Raw genomic sequence first — 26,371 nt, 5'->3', positions numbered from 1 at the left:
TTAATCTGGAACACGCAGATGAGGCCCTGAAGTCGGTGGAGAAGGTTCTTAATCTGAAACACGCAGATGAGGCCCTGAAGCAGGTGCAGAAGGTTCTTAATCTTGAACACGCAGATGAGGCCCTGAAGTCGTTGGAGAAGGTTCTTAATCTTGAACACGCAGATGAGGCCCTGAAGCAGGCGCAGAAGGTTCTTAATCTTGAACACGCAGATGAGGCCCTGAAGCAGGTGCAGAAGGTTCTTAATCTTGAACACGCAGATGAGGCCCTGAAGCAGGTGCAGAAGGTTCTTAATCTTGAACACATAGATGAGGCCCTGAAGCAGGTGCAGAAGGTTCTTAATCTTGAACACGCAGATGAGGCCCTGAAGTAGTGTCTGCTGAAAGGGTACCTTTATCCCCTTCCAATGAGGAGGTAATTGCAATTTGGTGCTTCACCATTCCAGTGCTGTGATTGGCTGCAATAAGATTAGCGTATTTGGTAACATGCCCATAGCCCCTGCTGTTATATAAAACATGTTCATCTTGTTGAAGCTGACGAACAAGGTATTTTGTCAAGTGGCGGCGATAAGCAGAGGGGGCACACAGTGTTGCCCACCCTTCTTTCCCCTGTTGAACTCATTTGCATACTGTACACAATTAGAAGTCTTTAAAGTGTATTTAAAGTGTACCAATGCATGTCTCACTTTCCAAACCACCATCAGAATACCCTTAGCAATATTCTAAACAAATAGACGCAAAACTTGTTGGAAAAAGATTAAACTCTGCCATGAGCTTATTCATTTGTTTATTAACAGCTGATATTAACACTGAGAATACTTATTTCTCTGAATAAGTATGAGATGGATATGTGTAGTTTACATCAGTCTTAAAGGTGCCGTTCTTCTCGTGTTTTCGAAGCTTTGATTATGTTTACAGTGTGCAATATAACATGAGTTCATGTTTCCCGTGTAAAAGAACACAGTATGTTTCACACAATTTACTTATCTGTACAGGGCTGTTTTCTCTGTCCTAAAAACGGCCTGATGATTTCCTTGTTCTATGAAGTCCCTCCTTCAGAAACACGTAACGAGTTATGATTGGGTCAGAGCTTCCCGTGTTGTGATTGGACAGCCGCTTAGCGCACTTTGCCCGGAAATGTCCCGCCTGTTACCATAACGGGGAGATGCAAGCGCTGAATGCGTGCTCTTCTCAACATGGCAGAGCAACAAGACCACGCCCCCTATTTTGCATGTACTTTTGGGCGGAGGGTTAGTCAACAAACGGTTCTAGTGACGTCATTCCTGAAGGAAGTGCAGGGGTGTAGTTCAAACCGGCCGTTCGCTGTAGGCTTTGAAAGGGAACTTCTGTTAAATAAAATATCTCGCTTGGCATTTAACTTTGAGCTTTATAATTTTACAGGTATTATTTATGCTCTAACAGCAGCATTACACACTAACTAAAGTTTGAAAGATGGAATCGCGAAGAGGTTTCCAAACATAGTTATGAATGAATTTTGGATGGATCATTACAGTCCTGAGGAATTTGTATGGCAGTCAAAGACTAGGACTTTACGGATCAGTTTCTAGATGGATGAAGGGCAGAAACTGCCCAATGAGACCAATGAGAAGCCCTGTCCTTCCTGGGCTTAGTAACAGATGTCTCCTTATTGCCTTCTAAGAGATGTCTGGCTGTTGTCCTACCACCTTTATCTGATGGCATTGGACAGTTTGATTGTGTTAGTTCACCAAGATCCAATCAGAATGTTGCAAACCTTTGTCCACTGTTATGGGCAGAGTGGGGCCCGGCCATAAACTGGGCCCTGGAATGTGCTCTCCACTACAATTATTCACAGATACTGTAAGGGTTGTGTAAACTTTTAAGCAGCACTGTACATGGACAGAACAACAGTATGTATTATATATGAATTTACAATAACATTTTATATATATAAATGTACAATCATAGTTTGTAGCATCTTGTCTTTCATTGAGTTTCTTGTGCCTTGATGTTAGACTAGTCACTAGTGTAATGTTGTGTCTTTTTTACATAGGTTCAGCACAAAGTCAGCACAAACCCCTCTGTTACATAAAAATGCATAAAACAAACCACATAACTAAACACTAAATAACTGCATCATGTCACCCAAATTATCTTTCGAGGCTTTCTTTTCTTTTCTTCTTGTTCATGTATTATAAATGCTTGCTCATGTATTCATCAGCTCTTGTTGCTTGTTTTCATCGCCTCAAGTTGATATTCCCTTGCATGCAAACATATTTCTGCTTAAGTTTTCTACTGAACTTAAATAGTTAAATTAAAGGAAATAAATGTGAAGCATTTTGAATGTGATTTGAGTGTTTGAAGTTCATTTATGTTTGCTTTCTCTTGCTGTTTTCTCTGCTAACTCCTTTAGGGGGCAGTATTCTTCATGGTGTGTGTCTGGAGTCAGGGGGTAATGGGGTCGGACTAACCCAGCACAGCACTTGTGGAGTGGGCAGGCATGTGGCGCCTCACTCCCCTGCTGACACGCCTCTAACATGTCTAGCTAATGTTAGTGCAAGGGTTGAGGGAGGGGGTCAAAACACTGGCCACCAGGGGCATCCAGTTGCATTAAACGAAGGTAACCAGGGCAAGAGTCAGGGGGCACCAGAACCTGCTCGTGGGCAGGATACCGAAACTTCTAAACAGGTTGCAAACTCTAGCAATGAATTGTCAATGCCAAACCACATCCGAAAGGAGTCGGCAACAGAATTGCCAGAAAATCGTAAGTCCTCAGTAAACTCTCCTACGGAACAAGAGAAAGCAGGAGAACGAGAGAGAGGACGAAGAGGCTCAGGTGAGAAGAGAGAGAAAGCCAACTCTTTGGGACGTCGTCCATCAGCATCCCTCCTCAGTGTTGGCCTGTCTCCATTTTCACCTTTCCTTTTGTTGTTGTTTTTTCATTTATTTTAAATTCATTTATTTGCATTTTGCATCTTTATTTTTTTTAAACACTTATTTAGTTTATTTAATTTATAAAGTTTACTAATTAATCATTTATGTGCTTATTTTAAATTTGTCATATTGACCCTTGTGAAAGAAGTATAGTTTAGCATATAAAAGAGCACTTATTTTGAAATAATATACTTACAATAATATGCTTAAAGCTGTAGTTTGTAGCTTTTTTGAGCAAGTACATTAACAGCCAATATTCATAACTATCTCCTTACCTTATAAAAATGTGTTATAATTTGAGTGGTTTTGGTAGATTTCGGCTGGAAATTCGAGCATGTCTTTGCGTCATTACGTCACATCTGTATACATAAAGTAATTGTCCGGCTAGTTGGCTATTGCATGTAAGGTTGATGCAGGTGGCGGATCATTTATAGCCTTTTCTCACAGCAGCTGGAATAATTAAATGTATCATTTTGATAGCGGATTGTAAGTTCCATATGACAATCATCAGTAACGACTGGAGATTCACCCGTACACAAAAGCAAAAGATTAGACATGTTAGACTCTACAGAAATTGACAAATATACATGTAAGCTAATACAAACTAAATACACAGTCACGCAATGCTGATGTTGTTAACATTAAAAATTTTAAACAAAGTGTAGCAATAATAATAGCATTTTATCATGTGATGTGAGTTAAGCAATCATGTTAGATTTAATCATTGTTGGTAGCACAATTTATAATTTTTTCTCAGATGGTCAGACAAAAAATGTTACTTGCTGTAGGGAAATTTCTTATTTTGGTCATACTTCTAAGACGTAGAATCTGTGATTCCGAAGTACAGTATCCACACCGGCGCAGTGACTTACTGCAAGCCGTACATACTCCTCAAAGATTTATCCGTGCTGAGGAGCTGTGCTGATGCACAACCCACATAAAGATGATATTTTTGCAAATTACTGCAATTGCAGGTTTCAAACAGAGATGGCGACAAAGAGGCAAAACGTATAGACTGCAGCTTTAAGTGTGAACTGAATGTAGTGTCATGTTAATTGCAAATAAATGAAAATACTAAATGAAATGTCAAAATGAACACGTTAACACAAATTAATTTTAACGGCACTCATTTTATTAACGCAGCGCGCATTTTCTGTTTGATCTATGGCCCGTAGTTGGAGAAATTGAGATCAGCCATAGACGAAAAGAAAAGCGTGTTTTTTCACCGAGCACATTCTCTGCAGTCTGAACGCGATACACTGAAGCTCACTCTTGCTCATGTCCGAGGTAAATCATTTACACCATTACCACTTACAGTACATGTGTTTTTATTGAACTAACTACGTTACAATCGGCTAAAACGAGTACACAGTTTACTTTTCTGAACAAGAGCACCGAGTCGGTGTTCTTCACACTGTTCGTGTGAATCGCGGCTAAATCTGGCACACACGGCACACACGGCAACAAAATACTGGCAGTTCAATAGGGAAACGCCCAGCTCTTAAAGGGGCCACACGATATTCCTACTCTTGGAATATGGACCTCCTCCAGGTATGGTGTGGTACTCGTGCGCTCGCAGGTCCGAATGACAGCTTTCACATTACCAATTTTTCATATGAACTGTGCCCTGTTCTGAACTAAACTGCCAGTGTAAAAACTCCCTTTATTTATATTCGTTAAATGAGAGAAATCACAGCTTATTTTGAATTTTAAAGCTTTGGCTTAAGATACATGAACTAGTTCTTTGAAAAACATCTGTGACCTTTGATACATGTCTAGTCTTTATGCTCTGAGTATGCTTTCACTAATAATAAACATACCTTTGCATAAAAATGCATATTTGTCCATGCCCATGTTAAGAGTATTAAAAACTTAAAAACATATTAATTCAAGGTACCTTTAGAACTGATAAAAATGTGTGATTAAATTGTGATTAATCACAAGTTAACTCATGACAATATGCGATTAATCGCGATTAAATATTTTAACCGATTGACAGCCCTAGAAAATAAATTGCAGTTCAAATTTACTTTGAAGTGAATGTACTGACAAGCTTTTATGGTAAATTAAATCATACTTCATGTCATTTCTATTGAAATGTTTATGTTATGTATTTAAAAATATTGTAATGATGAAGTTCCAATTAAGTACATTTAAAATACATTAACTTTAAATGTAATATTGAATAATAAAAATGCAATTAAAATGGTAAACAATTATTAGACAACACATGGAAAATAAGTGTACTTTAAAGCATGACAAAATATTAAAACAATGATTTTAAATACATTTTCACATTATGACAAATGACACCTTTTAAAAGTGTACTTTAGTGACTTAAGAAAAAGTCAGGAAAGTGTACACTTTAAGTACACTTAATTGGCCTTTTATTTAATTAATATTATGTTATCTGCAAGGACAGTTTTACAGTATATATATATATATATATATATATATATATATATATATATATATATATATATATGCTTTTTTACAGCACATTATAAGTGCACTTTTAATATAATTAAGCACACTTCTTTTTCACAAGGGGACATAAGACCTTTTTCATAAAATTGGCATATTGCAGTTGTCTTGTAGTCAAGCTGTGGTTATACAGAATATAAACATGCAGGAAAGACTGCAGCAATTGACTGGTCAGTCAACCCCATTGGCCAATCCAGCTAAAACCAGTTTAAAATGGTTTCTTGCTGGTTCAATCTGTTTTTTTTCTAATGGGGTGTCTTCTCAGAGAACTTTTATATATGGTAAGTCTTCTCCACTACAGCCTTTTTAAGCCCTTAAATAACATCACTATCCTCACAAATGCATCCAGAGGTATTGTTTGGCTTGTTTTATGCCACCATCCACAACTGGCAATATGTTGGACACCCTCCCTACTACACGATACACTCCTTGGGCTCAACTCATTGACTTGCAATGTCATAGGGCCCGTCTATATTGTATATGTTCTAGTTTTGGATATTTTGCTTCACGCACTCTGTTACACGCTCATGTCATTAGTTTTCTTTATACTATAAAAGTGCTTTACTTCTAACTGTAATATTTTGTTATGCCAGCTTCACCCGCTCCACCCTTTGGCATCAGTGTGTTGGAATGTGTGCGGGATGCGATGGTACTAGCCTGGAAACAACCCACTTTCATCGGTGGTGCTGACATCACTGGTTACTTTGTCGATTACCGTGAGGTCATCAATGGGGTCCCGGGAAAATGGCATGAGGCGAACATTAAATCTGTCAGTGAGAGAGCATATAGAGTAAGTAGCACATTTGTGTATTAACGGGTAAAATAATAGGCCATGAGTTAGGCGATTTTAGATCTCCTTTTCTTTCTGTCTAGGTTTCAGAGCTGAAGGAAAACATGCTGTACCAATTCCAGGTACGTGCTGCCAACATGGCTGGTGTGGGCATCCCATCTCTTCCCAGCGAGATATTCAAGTGTGAGGAGTGGACTATTGCTGTGCCGGGTAGGCACAAACTATTTTGAATAACACATTTATTTTGTCTTATCAGAGCTGTAATGCACAACCACAATAAAGGTGACCCTTGTGTACAATTAGTACAATTTAGCATACTTTTAAAAAGAGTATGTAAGTGTGCAAATGCACTGAATGTAATGTTTTCCAACTCTTAAATGCATGTTAATTGAAATTAAATGAAACTTAGGCATTATAGTTAAAATGTATATTAGATATATTTACCTGAACTTTAGAGTGCTTTTTGGACCTGCTTAAGTAGGATATATTTAGATTTAATTTTATAATTATTACTTCTATTTTTTCTTTTTTGAAATATGGTTTAAGTGCACTGCACAATACACTGACAAAAATTCACAGTCAATTATAATATACTTTAATATAATTTCTGTTGAAATATGTAAGTCTATATAAATATATTTGTAATATAATAACTTTAAATGTAATATCGAATAACACTACATTTAAAATTAGGATCAAGTACTACATGCGCTTTAGTAGCCTATGTTAGTCAACACATCAAAACAAGTGTACTTCTTTTATTAAAAAAATAAATAAAACAAGGATTTATAAATATACTTTTACAGTACAACTTAAAGGGTCATGAAACCCCCCTGCTGCAGCGGTGTTTTTTCACACCTTCGATTTGAAAAAGCTTGTTAAAAGGGGAGTGGTCGACTGTGAAAAGGTGGGATGGTATTGTGTGGAAAGAGGGAATGGTTTGCATAAATAGGGGAGTGTCAGTAGGTGCATTAAGATTAGCGATACCAACAGCAGCAGTTACAGCGGTTCTGAGACATGTTCTTGGTTCACATTGGCATTGTTTACCACAGTGAGATTAAATGAGGGATGAGTACAGCGAATGAGAGAGCTATGAGAGGCGTGCAGCAGAGATCGCAAATCATTCAGCTCTTCAAAGTTCAAACCAGCATAATTCAGTGAGAAATGAAAATAAATGTTATTCTGCATGACGAAATATTTTGCAAACGTGATAAAACTATATTTGTCCAAATATGCACGCTGTTTGGCAAGATGAACAACGCGCCGACGTGATAAGAGAACGTGAACCACCCAACATGCGATGTGACAGAGATGTGTAATTCTAGATCGGGGTAAAAGCGAAGGGGTTTGAGGCTTCATAGTCTCGACCGCGCATCTGAAGCAGAGCGACGCGCGCTGGGTTGCCGTGACGATCCGCGCTGTCTATCACTCGGCAGCTAAATCTATATTTGTCCAAATATGCAGCACACTGTTTCACTAAGAGCCCGAGCACATGCGGTTTAGTGCATGGCTGTGACCACAAATAAAACGGAGAGGATGTGGCTTTTGTTCATTAGCCTACAGATTACAGATTGGTTATTTTGCACTCCTGACATAGATAGTCAACGCTTGCAGGTTCGGCGTGCGATTCCTCAGGTGACTGTTACTTTACCGAGCCTTTGTAGCAAAGGCTTCCACAGACGGCGCCGGTTACAGCTCGCTCGGCGCCCTTACGTTACTTCGTATCAGCACAACGCCTAGCTTTCCTCCGTGACTTTTCCGCACGCTGCTTCCAAAACTTCCCCACCATATCTCTACAATAATGATGGAAGACGAGCCTGACAGAAGTGGCTGTCCAATGCATATTAACTAAATTATCTTGTATGCATACTACAGCGCAGGGATTGGACTGAATGAGCTTTATGTCATGAATATATATCGAGAATCGCTCGGAGCGGTCGACGTCAGCATGTGCCCAGCAGCCCATACTTGGGCCGAAAAGGCCGTGCCGACGTCAGCATTTGTGACGTTGCTCCGACTAAGCTTTTCAAACCGGAAGACAGAAATCGCTCTGAAAAATGCAAAAATAACTATTTTCACATATGAATACCATTAATGAGTACCCTTAGTGTTTTCAATGATGTGCAGCCTATACATATCTGTTTACATCTCAAAAAAAGTGTTTTGGGGTTTCATGACCCTTTAAGTCAAAATAACAGTAAAATATTATTAGATTTTTTTTTACAAAATGCACTTTTTAAAAGTGTACTCTCTTTAAGTACACTTAAGTGGCCTTTATTTCATTCCTATTATCTGCAAGTACAGTTTTTTTAATATGCTTTTAAGATTTTAAGATTAAGTCCTATTGAACTGGAAGTAGCGAGTGAGTTTTCTTCTGTGCTGTGATGTATTTCCAAGTGAAACGGAATATTGAACAGAGGGCACGGTTTTTACCTCAGCGCTCCTCCTCTCCATTTCGCACTCATAGCAGATGAACGGTAGAGGGGAGTGGTTACGCATTTTAAAACGCAAGGCGTCAAACTGACATCATCTGAGAAGGAACGCCGTTTCCAGACCGGAAGTAACTTTTCAGATTTTGATTAAAGATTACCACGGCACACAATTTTTTCTGTTTATTAACTTGCACAGATTAATTGTTCACCCTAAGAACTGTAATATGTGCTAACAAAGTAAATAAGATCGATTTTGATTTCATTAGGACTTTAAGTGCACATTCAATACAATTAAACACACTTCTTTTTCACAAGGGGACAGTAAACACTGATAATCTGTAATCCTCAATCAAAAATCTAAATAAAACTCTAAATGAATCTTATTAAAACCATAATTTAAATACTTAAAGATACTACAGATTCCAAACAAAACTCAAAATACTTTTTTTTAGAACATATAGTTCCCAATGGGACTATTATAACTCCAATATAATAAAATACACCTGTAGATCTAAAGCACATCCTTCAGAATTCAGAACAGCATGTTTTGGATGACAAAGTACAGAACATTTTCTCATTCATCACATCTGATATGCTTTTAAACTATGCTAAAACTTTTTTTCAGGACCCCCCCATGACCTCCAAGTTCAGGAGGTGCGTAAAGACTCTTTGGTCTTGCTCTGGAAACCACCTGTCTACCAGGGTCGAGATCTTGTCAATGGATACTACATTGACATCAAGGAGGCTGAAGCAGACATTGAAATGTGGAGAGGGGTCAATGAGAAAGCCACTGACAAGACCTTCATGAAGGTTTGTACCATTACTATTAATTGTGAAAACACTTATAACAGAAATAATATTCTTGAATATACTTAAGTATGAACTGAATGTAATGTTTTCAGACACTTCATTGTGATTCGAAATTAAATTAAATGTATTATAGTTGAAACATTTTATATTAAATTAAATGCAAATTAAAGTAGCTTAAGTAGGACTTTGTTGGTAAATTCATTATTTTTTTCTATTGTACACTATAAGCAGACTAGTACTAGTGCTAGTTCTGTGAGCAGGCAGGTACGTTAACCTGCCCTGATCAGTTTTGAAAGAGTCTGACCCTTTTGAAAAATAAGTGCATTTTAGCATACTTTAAAGGGGTGGTTGATTAGAATTTCACTTTTTAAACTTTAGTTAGAGTGTAATGTTGCTGTTTGAGCATAAACAATATCCAAAGTTATGGCGCTCAACGTTCAAAGCAAAGAAAGATATTTTCTTTTAAAGAAATTGCTTTTTAAGGACTACAATCAATGGCTGGTAAGCACTACACAAGCTTTCTTCTGGGTTTGTGACATCACTAACCCTGACATTTACAAACCCTGCCCCCGGGAACATGCAACAAAGGGGGTGAGATTATCACGACAGAATATGCTAATCATGTTAATAAATGACTTAAAGATAAATAACTCCGCATAAGCTACGTAAATTCATCAAATAACCATTTAACTAACATTGGAACATCATGTTGGATTCTGCATGTTTTTACTTATTCTTGGAGTACTTCAGCGCTGGGAAGATGAATCTGTATTTAAACTGGGTCATTAATGTAGTAGAAATGTGAAATTATTTTTTTTAATTTGGTGCTTTCTAGACTGAGAAAAGACAGAAAATGTATTTTTGTCTCATGGGGATGAAAGACAACAATTCCCGAATGCTTCGCTGCCCTACGAGGCCACTCCCAAAGCCACCGCTACTGGATTACTGAATCACTGATCACTTTCCCACCACGACCGCATTCATTTTCATAAAATCAGTTCAGTTAGAGAACAGACACTACAATTAAAAACTGAACGTGTCTGTTCAATATAATGTGATTTAGCCGCTGAGGGAGTGTCACAGCCCAAAACGCTCCAGGAGTCACATTGACAGTCATGGATGAGTTCGTGATGAGAGCTGAGGTAAACGCGTCTGCGGCATAGATTCACAGCGCATGTTCAGTCTGGCAAGTTTCAGTTCATGCCTTTGAAAGCTTAACTTTAATAGGAATTAGTTTGAGAAGTTGAAAGACTTACTTTGCTCTGCTGGCCGCACAGTTTAAACATGAATGCCTGAGGCTGCCGCTGCAAGTGTTATCGCCCATCCCCCACGCGAGAGTTGAAAACATGGAAATAGCTCCCTCTGCTGGCTGTAGTCTTTAACCTCTGGCCAACAATTCCTCCGATGGCGCAAATTGACGATATTTGCGTCATGGGAGGAATTTTTCCAGAAATAAAATGCATAAATCTCTTGTCTCAGGGGGATATGAGGGGGGAAGCACAATCATTTGATCATACTCCAGGGTTTCTACTGATACAAAGCCATATGCTAATCGCTGAAGTAACCCTTTAAGTCTCTCACTCATTTTACAGTATGTCATGTATGTACATATATTTGTAATTACACATTTGTAATAAGAATGTTTAGTAAGCAATTTAGTACACTGAAAATATATTCACTTTAAATGTAATCTCATATATTGCACTACAGATAAAATTATAATTATGTACTTTAAATGTGCTTTAGTATGTTCAATACATCAAAATAAGTGTACTTTAAAAAAGATTATTAAAACACGTTTGTACTTTAATTAAACTAAAACTTAATTTGGCATTATGACAAACAGCACTTTTTAAAAGTGTTCTAAAGTGTGTCAAGAAAAAGTCATAAAATTGTACTCTCTTACACTTTTATTATTAGCAAGTACAGTTTTTTAATTTACTTTTAAGGTTTAAAGTACACTACAAGTGCATATTCAATGCAATTAAGCACACTTCTTTTTTTCTCAAGGGTAGGTTTTTGGTAGTAAATGCTGTTCATCTTCATTGTTCTAGATCAAGGATCTAAAGGAGGGGGAGTCGTATGTTTTCCGTGTACGCGCTCAGAACAAGGCTGGAGTAGGAAAAGCATCAGAGCCTACAGAACAGGTGGAGGCAGTGACTAAACCAGGTACTAAACTGGACTAAATGAAACGAAAACCATTTTCAAATACCATCTTATTGTATTGCACAATAGCTACGGCTTGAAATCAATGTGAAATCACAAGCTCACCAAAATTGGACAGTTGAAGACTGGAAAAATGTCTGATGAGTCTCTATTTCTGTTGAGACATTCAGATGGTAGAGTCAGAATTCCGTTCGCAAGCGCAACTCTGCTGTCATTATGTTAAGCCCCGCCCACCGACTCTATACACGATGTGATTGGCCTGACCAGAGTTTGGTTTTTACAGCTCAGAAGTGTATTGAGAGCTGCTAAATGACACTTGTGGCAGATTAGATTTACTGCGTCTAGATTTCTAGGCTATGAGAACATGGACCCATCATGCCTTGTTACCACTGTACTACAATTTGCACAAGCTCACCAAAATTGAACAGTTGAAGACTGGAAAAATGTCTGATGAGTCTCGAATTTTGTTGAGACATTCAGATGGTAGAGTCAGAATTTGGCGTAAACAGAATGAGAACATGGATCCATCATGACTTGTTACCACTGTGCAGGCTGCTGGTGGTGGTGTAATGGTGTGGGGGATGTTTTCTTGGCACACTTTAAACCTCTTAGTGCCAATTAGGTATTGTTTAAATGCCACGGCCTACCGTAATGAGCACTGTTTTTGACCATGTCCATCCCTTTATGACCACCATGTACCCATCGTCTGATGGCTACTTCTAGCAGGATAATGCACCATGTCACAAAGCTCGAATAATTTCAAATTGGTTTCTTGAACATGACAATGGCCCCCACAGTCACCAGATCTCAACCCAATAGAGCATCTTTGGGATGTGGTGGAACAGGAGCTTCGTGCCCTGGATGTGCATCCCACAAATCTCCATCAACTGCAAAAAGCTGTCCTATCAATATGGGCCAATTTCTAAAGAATGCTTTCAGCACCTTGAATAAACCTAGAATCCCACGTAGAATTAAGGCAATTCTGAAGGTGAAAGGGGGTCAAACACAGTATTAGTATGGTAAATAAATATATATGCCATTTAAATGCTTTTTTGACCCACTTTAGTAGGCATTACTCTTTGTGTGTTAATTCATAGTTTGTTTCTATTGCACACTATAAGCAGACTAGTACTAGTTAGCCAATAAACTATTTCTTTGTCTCAGGTACTGCAGAGATAGTTGTGAACGTTGACGATGATGGCGTCATTTCACTGAATTTTGAGTGCTCTAACCTCACTGCTGACTCCAAATTTGTCTGGTCCAAGAACTATATGGAAATGACAGAACCGGAACGCATGACCATGGAGACCAAGGGTAACAAGTAAGTATTAATGTGCTAATGAGTTAAATAATGATTTATTAAATTCAAATTCTTTTCCGAGCCCTTGCAGTCAATCATTTTATCCCTTAAAAGTCATCTTTGACAATCACAATGGCATAAACATTTTTGTGAAAATAATTTCTTTATGCTTTAAAATAGCTTGAATCTAAGCACGCTTTATTTACTATAGGCAGATCCATTAATAGGTCACTGCCTCCGCTCTATCACACCAGCTCATAGAGTCATTGTGCAATGTAGACAACTTTATTGAATTCTAATTTACTCACTCTCATGTCGTTCAAAACCCGTACTACTTTTGTTCATCTTCAGAACACAAATAAAGATATTTTTGATGAAATCTGAGAGCTTTCTGTCCCTCCATTGATAGCTATGCAACTACCACTTTGAGTTCATAAACAAGATCGTAAAGCAAATCCATATGAATTGAGCGGTTTAGTCCAGACATGATCGCTTTATGTAATGAACAGATTGAATTTAGGCTTTTACTGACATATAAACCTTCATCAACTCACACATCAGTTATAGTAAATGGAAGCTCAAATATGTTCGCTTGACATGCGCAAAACATCAAGGTTTATTCTCATGTTCCACAGCGCGTTTGAGCTTCCACAAGAACCAAAGAGATTTGTTCTTCAACACCAAGCAGGTTCGGTTGAGCTTCTGTTTATGTTCGCTGAATGAAATGAAAAGAAGAACAAAAAATGAACATACAGTACACAAGTATATACAAGCAAAAGTTTGTTGTTAGTCGCCAGCAGCACACTCAAAACCAGTGTTACTTACATATGGAGCAGAAACAACCACACATCAGCGTTTGTTTTCAGGCTTTCTTGTTTCTGTCTCTCCAGAGCTGGAAAGCGCTTGCCTGATCATAATCCTTCTTTTCCACTGATATTTTCTCGTTTGTAATGTCTCTCAGCTATCACATCATTTACTCACCTTACTCTTGTTCTAATCCATAACTATTGTAACATTTCTGAACATGAATAAATATGTTTTTAATAAACAATTTTGCGCATCCATTAAAAAACTAATACAATTTTCAAGCTTAAAAAAGTATATAATTGAATGTTTTAATACACAAATAATATTGCTTATCAAATGAATGTAGAACATTTCATCTTTTTGCATTTGGAACAGCATTAGGGTCAGTAAATAATGGCAGAATTTTTATTTTTGGTGAACTCACTTCAAACTAGCTTGTGTACCTTCGGGTCAATCATATTTATAAATCTTTGACTGTTTAAAGAAAGATATTTATTAAATGTAACAAACTATTTCATCACATTGCTAGGACTATGACAACAAATAATAGATTATCATGGAATCATTTTGTAGTAACTCTTTAATATTTATCTGTAGGTCCAAAGCCATCTTTAATACACCTTCAGAAGATGACCTGGGCATCTACTCTTGCTTCGTGACACACACAGATGGAGCTTCTTCCAGCTACACTCTCTCTGAAGAAAGTGAGTTTTTCTCCCGTTTTCATTTTTGTATGTTAAAATACCAGGTTAACATTGTTGTTGATTGTGACAATTTTACTGCTCTGTTCCCAACAGCTCTAAAAGAACTCCTGAAGGTCAGCCATGACCACAAATTCCCCAGTGAGTACTTCATATGTTCTCTATCAATGTTTTATTTTGTACATTGTACATTATTTTTGTACATACTGCGTGAAGGTGGTACTAATTCTCTTTCATGTTTTCTTGCACTTGAACAGACAAATTCACACAAAATTATGTCAAAATGCCTGTATAGGCAAGTATCCTTGTAAAACATAGTTGGTTATGTCTTAAGTGAACGTAAACAGTATATTGGATACGTGCAGCTCTTAAAGTGATAGCATCCTACTGCTGTCTTTGACATACAAAGAGAAAATCACTCGCTTCTCTTTTCTGGTTGAGCCCTTTTGGAGCAGCTATAAATATTCACTGTGCTATTAAATTAAAGATAAAATATGATAGAGCAGTAATATGAACAGTAAAAGTATATTTTTAGCTCATTTTAACAGAATTAACATAATTGAAGGAAATATGTATTTGCTAAGCTAACTCAGTTGATTCATATTCTTTTGATTCATATTTAATTTCCCAATATTTAAAATATAAATAAAAATGCAACGAAAATAAAGGTACTCTGTATTGGCTAGTATAAAAAAGAAAAGTATCAGACTCGTTCTTCAAAAAGTGGTATTGATGATGCATCCCTAATATACAGTCAAACCAAAAATTATTCAGACACCAGATATAATGTGTGATGTAATGTTTTCAGACATTACGTTTTAGTTTAAAATTAAAATGTACTTTTATGAAAGCAAATTGCTGCATGAAGTGCTCATCAGAACATACAGTATGATCTTTAAATACAGCTATGATTTTTCAGGTGATAAAATGTCACATTGGGTGACACTTATTCTTTGGTTAGGACAAAGTGTTTGTTTGGTTACTTTTGAAAGAGCATCGCTTGTCATTCCATTGCATCATGCCTGGTTAAGACGTTGCGTTTTGATACAAAACAGAGCGCAAGTATCAAGGTTTCCATTACACCATAAGCCTCCAATACAATTAAACATTTTCAGGAGTGAATTCATGTTTTGTTCTATTGTTCTCATTGTTCTGTTAAAACACTTTCTATGATCCACTTATTCCCTCTTCTCCAGTCATCCCTCTGAAAACAGAGCTGGCTGTGGAGCTGCTGGAGAAGGGTAGAGTTCGCTTCTGGTTGCAGGCTGAAAAAATCTCTGCCAATGGAAAAGTTGAATACGTGTTCAATGACAACATGATCTCCCAGGGAGAGGTGAGAGCAATACAGAAACAGACACACAGTACATGAAATCTCACACCTTAAAATTCATTAGAAAATAACAATTTGACTTGCTTCTGCATTAAACGTTTTTTGCATGTTGTAGAAATACAAGATGAACTTTGATAAAAATACTGGCGTTATTGAGATGTTCATGGAGTCTCTGGGTAAAGAGGACGAGGGAACATTCACCTTCCAGCTTCAAGATGGCAAAGCCACTAACCAGTCCAGTCTCGTGCTAATTGGAGATGGTACATCTAAAAGACTTTATATATATACACACACATATACAGTATGTAAGTATGTATCTCATTTATAGAGTGTGTATCAATGACTGCATCTCATTTCCTTCAGTGTTCAAGCAGTTACAAAAGGAATCAGAGTTCCAGAGAAAAGAATGGCATAGAAAGCAAGGTAAGAGTATATTTGCATTACTGTATATACACTCAGGGTTTCTATGCAGTTTAGTCTGGAAAAGTATAGAATTTTGAAATGGAAAATGTGTAGGAACCCTGTACTGCAATGTTATTAAAAAAAAAAGCCTGTGAACAATGTGCTAAATGTCTCACATAATACATTGTTATTACATAAGTGCTGATTAGTGATCATTTTAGAAATAAATACAGGTATTTATGAAATGACCTAAATGAAAATCTTAGGTCGAGTTTCACAGACTGTGAAACTGGGGGTTAGAGTATTTGATTTTAACAGCACTTTTACTCACACCGAATATAGGCTCAAAGATGCAGAACTTCATGCCAGTGAAAACAAGAAACAGTTGATTTGTGAGGAGAGCCACCACAAGTTTATTTTTTTAAATTAAAATAAAACTGAACACCTCGATATTGCAATAAATCAAGGTCACCACAACAGCCTCTTTAAGATCTACAAACACGTTATTCCATGTATCCATAGAATGTACATACTGTATTGTAAAAAGTACAAGTAGTGGTATAGTATGGTAGTATGTCATTCCAGATATTGTGCACCCACTGTGTTTTACATTATTCACTGCTGTTTATACACTTTAAGGTCCACACTTTGTGGAGTATCTTGGTTATGAAGTCACCCCTGAGTGCTGTGTAAGACTGAAGTGCAAGGTGAGCTTTCTTTCTAATGAAACACACAAACATTCTACTCAACTGTAGTGCTGCCTGTTTCTTTATCAGTGATACATTAACCTGTGATCTAGGTTGGTAATATGAAGAAAGACTCTGTGGCCCTGTGGTATAAGGATGGACGAGAGGTTAAGGTCAATGAGAAACTGGATTTTTCTGAAGGAGTATTAACTTTGGAGATCAATCAGGTAAGAAACATTTCACTCATGCAGAGAACATTTGGTGTGAAAATTTTCATTAAGAAATTGTACATTTGACAAGAAATGGCAAATAACACATTGAAAATGAACATTTTTGAAGTTGAAAAACTACTGTAGTATTTTCCTGTAAAACGTTTTCCAGTAATCTTAATTAAAATGATGCTCAGCAACTTATCAGGTGACACATATGGACCCAACAAACATGTGGCCTCTGCCCCTGCCCCTTTGAAAGTGAAAGTGCCCTTTTCGATCGCATCGCACCACGCCCCGAACGTGATGGACCCTGCCCCCGTGGAGGTCTGTGCACCCCACTGTGTAGTTGATGTGTATGTAGAAGTATTTATGTAATGATTCAATTTAAAAATAAATTTGACTATATACCATATCGTTCCCAGAAGTTACAAGCAAAATTTTATTAAATAACTTTGTCGTTGTTCATTTATTGCCACGTAAGTTATAAAACATGCTCTATTATTTCTTAAAGACTTTTTATGGAAATAAAAGTGATAAAAAAGAACAGATAACAAACAAAAAGTACATGGCATGTTGAAATGCATTAAAATACATTTTTGGACAAAAGTAAATAACGTGGTTACACTAAACATATAACATAATAACATAGTATACTTTAAACATAGTATTAGAAAATTAGTCTACCACTTTTAATGTTCCAATATGCACTCCTGTTTCCTGTTTAATAATATAAAATATGGGATATTAAGGCCACATCCACATGATGCCAGAGCTTTCTGTATCCGTTCTTTTTTCCCCCATCATCTTCGTATACACAAAACCACTGAAACTGACTTAAAACAATGCAGTATACACACACCAGACCAGTGTGTGGCGCTGTAATTCTGCCACCTAAAAACACTAAAAACTCAGAAGAGTTGTGGCTATAAGGGCTACTGCAAAGGTCGGAAGTGAGGCAAATTCTCATGATAAAATAACAATAAATAAATTTGCTACTTACTGGGTTATTAACGTCTACACCTACCCCAACCCTAAGCCAACCCTTACAATAATGCAAATACAGTGATTAAATGACGCAATATTGATGAGACGTGGTGTGATGACATCCCCGTTTCCCAAAATATACGGATTGGCTGTGTTAGGGGAAAGAAGAATGATGAGTACCATCAAAAGAACACCATCCCTACTGTAAAGCATGGGGGTGGTAGCATCATGCTTTGGGGGTGCATTTCTGCACATTGGGACAGGGTGACTGCACTGTATTAAGGAGAGGATGACCAGGGCCATGTATTGTGAGATTTTGGGGAACAACCTCCTTCCCCCAGTTAGAGCATTGAAGATTGGTCGAGGCTGGGTCTTCCAACATGACAATGACCCAAAGCACACAGCCAGGATAACCAAGGAGTAGCTCTGTAAGAAGCATATCAAGGTTCTGGCATGGCCTAACCAGTCTCCAGATCTAAACCCAATAGAGAATCTTTGCAGATCTAGAGAAGATCTTTGTGGAGGAATGGGCCAAAATCCCTCATGCAGTGTGCAAACTTGGTGAAAAACTACAGGAAACATCTGACCTCTCTAATTGCAAACAAAGGCTACTGTACCAAATATTAACATTTCTAAGTGGAATAACTTGCAAATTAGCAGGGTCTTCAAATAGATATAAATATATACACACACACACACACACACACACACACACACACACACACACACACACACACACACACACACACACACACACACACACACAAAAAAAAAAAACATGATGCAGCACAACTGATAAGAATATATAGACTGGAGTTATAATGTTAAAAATTCAGCTTCTCAATCACATGAATAAATTACAATTTAAAGGTGGGATAAGTGCTTTCTGGTAACCGTTGTTGTTATTTCAAATCACCAAAACAAACACGTCCCAACGCCCTACCCCCAAAAAGGTCTCAGCCCTATTTTGAAAGCTCCGCCCCACACATACGTAACCCAGACAACATCTATGGCAGAAATTGCATGTTACTAATCCAGGTCAAATATTCAATGAAAAAGTGAATATCCATCACAAAAACACAAACCGTTCTCATGAACAACTCGATAGAACACGAGCACGACAGTCCAACTGAGGACATATTACAATTATGACCAGATTAGAGTTATAGCGATCACAAAACAAAAACAGTTCTCATGAACAACTCAATAGTACACAAGCTCGATAGTCCAGCAAACGATATATTACAATTATGACCGGATAAGGGTTATTTAGACCATGAAAAGAGGAAACAAACATATATTAGGAGTATAGTATCTTACTTGTGGGACACATTTTGTGAGCTGACGCTTGAAGCACACAGTGAGGAGATTTAGATGCTCCATACGGTGTGTAAATGAACAGGTCTTTATCAACGCTGAAGTGAGTGACAATACGATCGCAAATAAACAAACAAGTGAATGTGAAACACGAGCATATTCAAGCAAAAGCCAGCATATATTAGTTCACGGCTAATGTCCGTACTGTGTGACTGAGTGTTTTGAATAATGACATACACTGAGCCTGTCTTCTCACCGTCAGTAATAGACACGCCCCTCTGATTGGCTACACGTTTGTTATTGCACTCGGCCCAAGTCTGTTTTGTAAAACGGTTTTGAAATAACATTTTTCCCCACCTTTAAAGTAGATTCACATTGAAAACTGTTATTTTAAATAGTAATCATATTTCACAATATTAGTGTTTTAACAGTATATTCAATCAAATATGCAGCTTTGGTAAGATTAAGAGACTACCTTCTAAAACATTAAAACATCTTAATGACCCCACACTTAGTGTGCTTAGTGAACGGTAGTGTATATATAGGGTTTTAACATACATTTTCCACAACATTTTCTCTTACTGTCATGATCTCCTCATCATATTAGTTGGAATCACCTCATTATACAATATCTCAGTTTTATTCATTGCCATTTCTGTTAGTGCTTTGGTGAATTATTTTGCTGACCTTTTCTATTCCATTATCACTTTGGCTTTTCAGTCCTTCTCTCATATGAGCATTTTAACTTAAAGGGTTAGTTCACCCAAAAATGAAAATTATTTCATTAATTACTCACCCTCATGTCGTTGGACACCTGTAACACCTTCGTTCATCTTCAGAACACAAATTGAGATATTTTTGTTGAAAGTTTATGGCTGAGAAAGGCTTCAAAAAGGCCTCCATTGGGATTCAGTACATTTACACTAACCCACTCACAAGACCCATAAAGGCACTAAAGACTTCGTTACAAAGTCCATCTCACTACAGTGGCTGTACAATAATTGTACCAAGCGGCGAGAACAGTTTCAAAAAAATCACAAAAATGACTTTATCTGCCAAGATATTGTCTTCCGTGTAGGCGGAGCTGCGTCATATTCTCGTCAATAATTTCGTGGATTATATCGTTATTTTGATTTTTGTGCGCACAATAACTATTTTCGTCGCATTGTAAAATGATTGTACATCCACTGTAGTGAGATGGACTTTGTAACGAAGTCTTTAGTGCCTTTATGGGTCTTGTGAGTGGGTCACTGGAAATATACTGAATCCCAATGGAGGCCTATCTGAAGCCTTTCTCAGCCATCAGCTTTCAACAAAAATATCTTCATTTGTGTTCTGAAGATGAACGAAGGTGTTACAGGTGTCCAACGACATGAGGGTGAGTAATTAATGAAATAATTTTCAGTTTTGGGTGAACTAACCCTTTAATTGATATCGGTCTCTATGTTTTGCCTATATGTTTTGTTGTTGTTTTGTGCATCTGTCTTCCTACTCTTTCAAAATTACGTATTATGTTGTGGAAAATTCTAAGTCTCAATGTGCCTTCAGTTCAGCATTCAAAGAAATAATCTCAAAGTCGAAGTTCTAGGTCTAAGAAGATATTAACTTTATTGTATGAACAACAAAGTGAGATGCCAGCTGAATTTTCCATAGTAAAACTCCTGTTTTCTTATCTCCCCTCATCCAATGGGCACCTTTCTAAACCATCCTTTGTTCTCTAGCTCCACCTTATGATTTTGCAACACTTACATGCAAACCTCTGCATCTTTTAGATTTACTGTGTGAAAGTCCCCAGTTTCTCTTTTTTCCAACAATACATCTCATGTGCCATTCTCTAAACGCTCCACTGATCACCTAGACCTCACATCCGTGCTTGTACACCAAGTGATGTAATCTTCCAGTAGTTTTCCATGATCTTTCAGGACCCTCTCCTTACAGAAGGCCCAATCATTATTTTATTGATACATAATGTATTTCTATTTCATATAATCAATGTAATTCTTCAACACTTGTTAATTATTTTTCTTTCTGCTTTTGTCAGATTTTTGTAGCATACAGCATCGCACACATGGAGATCGCACGCATGCTTTGTTAGGCACAAATTGTTAGGCATGTACTGGTTTTGATGAATTTTGTGTTTGTTCATGTGTCAATGACAGATCTCAAAGAAGGATGCTGGTATATATGAAGTAGTTCTGAAGGATGACAGAGGCAAAGACACCTCCACCCTCAACCTTACTGACCAAGGTAACAACAGAAATATGCTTTAAAAGTACTTTTACTATTATAAAACTCTTTCTCCTCTTACTCGAATGTGCACTAATTTGTGCTGTGATTTTAATTTCACATTACATATTTTACGTACAATGGGATAGTTCACCTAAAAATAAAATTGTTTACTCACCCTTAAGCTGTTCCAAACCTGTATAAGTTTCTTTTTTTGCTGAATACTAAAGAAGATATTTTGAAGGATGTCGGTAACCAAACAGTTGACGGAAGCCATTGAGTTTGGCTTTTTTTCCTACTATGGATGTCAATGTCTACCGTCAACTGTTTGATTACCGACATTCTACAAAATATCTTCTTTTGTGTTCAAAATCTTTTTTTTCAGACAAAAAAACTTTAAAAATGCCTTCAGGAGTTAACTCTCAGCTCTGGTTAAACTTTTGGTTGTACTTTATTTTAAGGAGCTCTTGTTTACATTGTAATTATAGTTATAAGGATTAGTTGCTTACAATTATGCATCATTTACTGATATAACTATAGTTAGAACATGTAAGTTGTGAAACAGGAACATTGTAAAATAAAGGGTTACCAAACATTTTTATCTTATATAAATGCATACCTCAGAATTTCACAGATTTTCCCCACAATTGATACAGAAAATGTATTATATCTTCTTGATTTGATCTTAATTGATATTTTGTTAATAAGTGTCTAACTTCTGTTTTCCAGGATTCAAAGACCTGATGAATCAAGTTTTCAGTGTTATTGGTAAGATTTACATCATTTTCAAGTGTAAATGAGTTTTATGATGGCATAGTAAACATAATTTAATGTCTTCTAAATCTTCACTGTCCAAGACAAATGTTGACTTTCGTTTTTTCCAGCAAATTCTTCCACTCCACTGAAGATCCAGAGCACAGAGGAGGGAATCAGGATCTACTCCTTCGTCAGCTACTACAACGACGAGCTGCACGTCACCTGGCATCACAAGTAAGAACATGTCTGTGTTTAAGAGCTTGCACTTTATTTTAAAGTGCCCTTGTTACGTTTGTATATTTAAGTACTGCGTAATAATAATTAACTGTGTGTACTTACTATAGGGTTTGGTTTAGGGTTAGTTGGATGTAATTATGCATAATTTATAGTTATCACTATAGTAAATACAAGTAACAAGGACAGTGTAAAATGAAGTGTTACCGTTTAAGGAGGGTTTCTCTTCTTAAGCGCATTAATGCATGACACATTTCTAGCATCAATCATTTTTTCTGTCCACACTGAGAGCAAATTGAAGAAGACTATGCAGACCGTAGAAATATATAAATCACCACACGTGACATGAGCATGTTTTATTCTTTCACGTCTTCATTTTAGTTATGTCATGGCCATATGCACAGTTTCATTTTCGCTTTAAATAAATGTTATCAGGTTTGGCATTTAAAATAAATGTTATTCATAATGAATTCCACATTTGCTTTATACTTTAATATACTTTACTCTATATTTTCACTCATTTTATTATTTCTGAATGTTTTAATCACAGATGTGACTTATACTAAAGACTTTATATACAGAAAGACGGCACACTCGTATTACTATGAATGGGGAAATGTGCAAGGCACAATATGTCAGAATAAGTCCCGCCTTCTAAAGTAAAGAGGATTTTTGGAAAAGGAAAAGTGGTAAAGGATTTTTTTTTTTGTCATGATTTGGGCATTTAGAAACAAGATTTAACGAGACAGTTCTTGTCAGATTTCATTGGTGATTTCAAATATGAACTTAATCATAAGCTTGGCGAAGAGTTTTGGAGAATTTTAAGTTTTCCAATTCAAAGAGATAGGAGCTGCACTAGCATGCCGAGAGGTGTTTCAAAGATAGCCACTGTGTGAAATGGCTTGTCTTTAAGGGACTTTTAATATACACGGATGTAGCTTCATGTGTTTGTTCGTTTTTTGTCAACAATGTAATTTTGACCTGGCTCCACTCGTCTTTCAGAAAATACGGTAAACATTCCCCATAAAACAAATACATTATGTACACTATATTGCCAAAAGTATTGGGACACCCCTTCAAATCATAGAATTCAGATGTTCCAATCACTTCCATGGTCAAAGGTATATAAACTCAAGCATCTAGGCATGCAGACGCTTCTACAAACATTTGTGAAAGAATGGGTCGCTTTTAGGAGCTCTGTGAATTCAAGCGTGGTACTGTGATAGGTTGCCATCTGTGCAATAAGTCCATTCACGAAATTTCCTCACTAGTAAATTTTCCATCCACGGTTAACTGTTAGTGGTATTATAACAAAGTGGAAGCAATTGGGAACAACAGAAACTTGTAGGCCATGTAAAATCAAGCAGGGTCAGCGCATGTTGAGGGGCACAGTACGCAGAAGTCTGCAACTTTCTGCTGAGTCAACAGCTACAGACCTCCAAACTTTGTATGGCCTTCAGATTAGCTCAAGATCAGTGCGTAGAGAGCTTTATGGAATGGGTTTGAATCCAAACCTTACATCACCAAGAGCAATGCAAAGCATCGGATACAGTGGTGTAAAACACACCGCCACTGGACTCTAGAGCAGTGGAGAATGGTTCTCTGGAGTGACGAATCACATTTCTTTTACTGGCAATCTGATGGACGAGTCTGGGTTTGGCGGATGCCAGGAGAAGAGTACTTGCCTGACTGCATAGTGCCAAGTGTAAAGTTTGGTGGAGGGGGATACCATAGCATGGGGTTGTTTTTCAGGGGTTGGGCTTGGCCCCTTAGTTCCAGTGAAACGAACTCTTAATGCTTCAGCATACCAATTCATTTTGGACAATTTCGTGCTCCCAACTTTGTGGGAATTAGGGATGACCCCTTCCTTTTCCAACATGACTGCACACCAGTGCACAAAGCAAGGTCCATTAAGACATGGATGAGTGAGTTTGCTGTGGAGGAACTTGACTTGACCTTATAATTGTGCTTTTAGAAGAATGAAAAAACATTCCCATAAACACACTCCTAAACCTTAGAGAAAGCCTTCCCAGAAGAGCTGAAGCTGTTATAGCTCCAAAGGGTGGGCAAACTCCACATTAAACCCTACGGATTAAGAATGGGATGTCATTAAAGTTCATGTGCATGTCATGGCAGGCATCCCAAAACTTTTGGCAATATAGTGTATGTATATTATATACTTTACCCATGGTTTTACCAGTAACTATGTTTTTGTGGAGGATTTTATGTATTAACTTTTTTTCCTGAAGAAAAATTAGTTTAAATTCAACATTAGTCTGATGGCTTTCTAAAGTCAAAATCATTATTACTTTCTTATGTACAGCTTCACTGTACAGTTGGACAGCAAAGTATAATTTTACAAAGTTTGTGTGTGCTTTTTTTCAAGGGATGCTGCAATCGCATTCACCGAGCGCATTAAGAGCGGTGTGGTGGGAGAGCAGCTGTGGCTGCAGATCTCTGAGCCCACCGAGAAAGATAAAGGCAAATATGCCATTGAGTTCTTCGATGGGAAAGGAGGTTTGCGCAGAACTGTGGAACTGGCTGGACAAGGTGAGGAAACATGCTCATACACACACCATATGAATAGCTCTTTGCAAATTAAAAAAAATGTAAATCAATTAAGCCTGCAAAAACTACACTCAGTATATTATTTCCAGGATAATGATTAAAAAAAACTGTCAGGATTTACTAAAGACACACAGTGAAAAATTCGAACACCATTATTTACTGCCCAAAAAAGCATGTCTTAAACCAGAGGCTAGTTTGCGCTGCTCTTGTTAGATTGTGCTGGTCATTATGGAAATGATCCATCTGCGTCTGTTTTCTTTCATTTGTGCGTCATCAGCAGATCACACTCAGAACTTTCCACTCCCATCAGTGCTTTTGTGGAATTGCGCTCCCACGCTAATTTTCCCTGTTAAAGGGTTAGTTCACCCAAAAATGAAAATTATTTCATTAATTACTCACCCTCATGTTGTTGGAAAGAGAAAGGCTTCAGAAAGGCCTCCATTGGCATTCAGTATATTTCCAGTGACCCACTCACAAGACCCATAAAGGCACTAAAGACTTCGTTACAAAGTCCATCTCACTACAGTAGCTGTACAATCATTTTACAATGCGACGAAAATAGTTATTGTGCGCACAAAAAACAAAATAACGACTTTATCCAACAAGTTATTGACGTGAACTCGACGCATGCGTGACAATATGACGTAGATCCACCGTTCAATACATGACCCAGAAGAGGAGGAGCGCCGCTATCGCGTGAGTTAGAGGATGAATACCCGACCCGAGCCCAACGGGTTCCAACGGTACTCAACTGGTCAGTCCAGGTTCGGACAGATATTTAGAAATGACGTTCGGGTTCGGGTCGGGCTCGGTCACGTCAGCGCGATAAGGCATTGAACCTTTTAAATTTAAAACTGCTTATTATGCAAGTAGCCAATGGGCCTGTTTAACTTGATGCAATTGGTTTGTTTTTGTGATTAAAATAATTTGTTTATGTCGCCGTGACAACAACGCGCAACACGTGCATGCATATTGCCCGCGGCATCCTTGTCATTCCAGTGAGCGCAACTACAGCGCTGCTGGCAGCAGGACAGCCTTGAAGCCATCCACAGTTGATGCAATCCTTTTTCTGCATAAAACCTCGATTAGCCTAAACTTTGATGGATAGATTATGTAAATAGATCCCATGTTGCAGTTTAGGAACCATACAGTTTGAGAAAATTGGTAAGATGACTTTCATTTCAATAAGCATTTCAATTGTGTTACGTTAATGTTTTGTTCTGTTAGCTTGGGCCATTTTTAGCAGACCTTTGTTC

The 26,371-nt window shown here is 37.5% G+C and overlaps 1 protein-coding gene across 2 annotated transcripts in view; it reads left to right on the top strand.

Annotated features, from left to right (window-relative positions):
- The window catches only part of myom1b (myomesin 1b), an 81,427-nt gene that overhangs the window by 40,585 nt on the left and 14,471 nt on the right, over positions 1-26,371 (top strand). Inside the window, exons 19-35 of one of the 2 annotated variants that reach the window (XM_067423055.1) lie at positions 2,390-2,812; positions 5,988-6,184; positions 6,268-6,394; positions 9,242-9,426; positions 11,481-11,595; positions 12,757-12,913; positions 14,297-14,403; positions 14,497-14,541; positions 15,597-15,733; positions 15,846-15,990; positions 16,094-16,153; positions 16,772-16,839; positions 16,932-17,045; positions 21,491-21,578; positions 22,287-22,325; positions 22,442-22,547; positions 24,934-25,097. In XM_067423055.1, coding sequence (XP_067279156.1) covers positions 2,390-2,812; positions 5,988-6,184; positions 6,268-6,394; positions 9,242-9,426; positions 11,481-11,595; positions 12,757-12,913; positions 14,297-14,403; positions 14,497-14,541; positions 15,597-15,733; positions 15,846-15,990; positions 16,094-16,153; positions 16,772-16,839; positions 16,932-17,045; positions 21,491-21,578; positions 22,287-22,325; positions 22,442-22,547; positions 24,934-25,097 — 2,277 coding nt within the window. The remainder of the gene's footprint in view (positions 1-2,389; positions 2,813-5,987; positions 6,185-6,267; positions 6,395-9,241; positions 9,427-11,480; positions 11,596-12,756; positions 12,914-14,296; positions 14,404-14,496; positions 14,542-15,596; positions 15,734-15,845; positions 15,991-16,093; positions 16,154-16,771; positions 16,840-16,931; positions 17,046-21,490; positions 21,579-22,286; positions 22,326-22,441; positions 22,548-24,933; positions 25,098-26,371) is intronic. The other variant, XM_067423114.1, reaches the window with a different exon arrangement.

Source organism: Pseudorasbora parva, chromosome 1 (assembly GCF_024679245.1).
Source record: "Pseudorasbora parva isolate DD20220531a chromosome 1, ASM2467924v1, whole genome shotgun sequence".
NCBI classification, from domain to species: Eukaryota; Metazoa; Chordata; class Actinopteri; order Cypriniformes; family Gobionidae; genus Pseudorasbora; species Pseudorasbora parva.
This window is presented reverse-complemented; position numbering and strand designations above follow the sequence as displayed.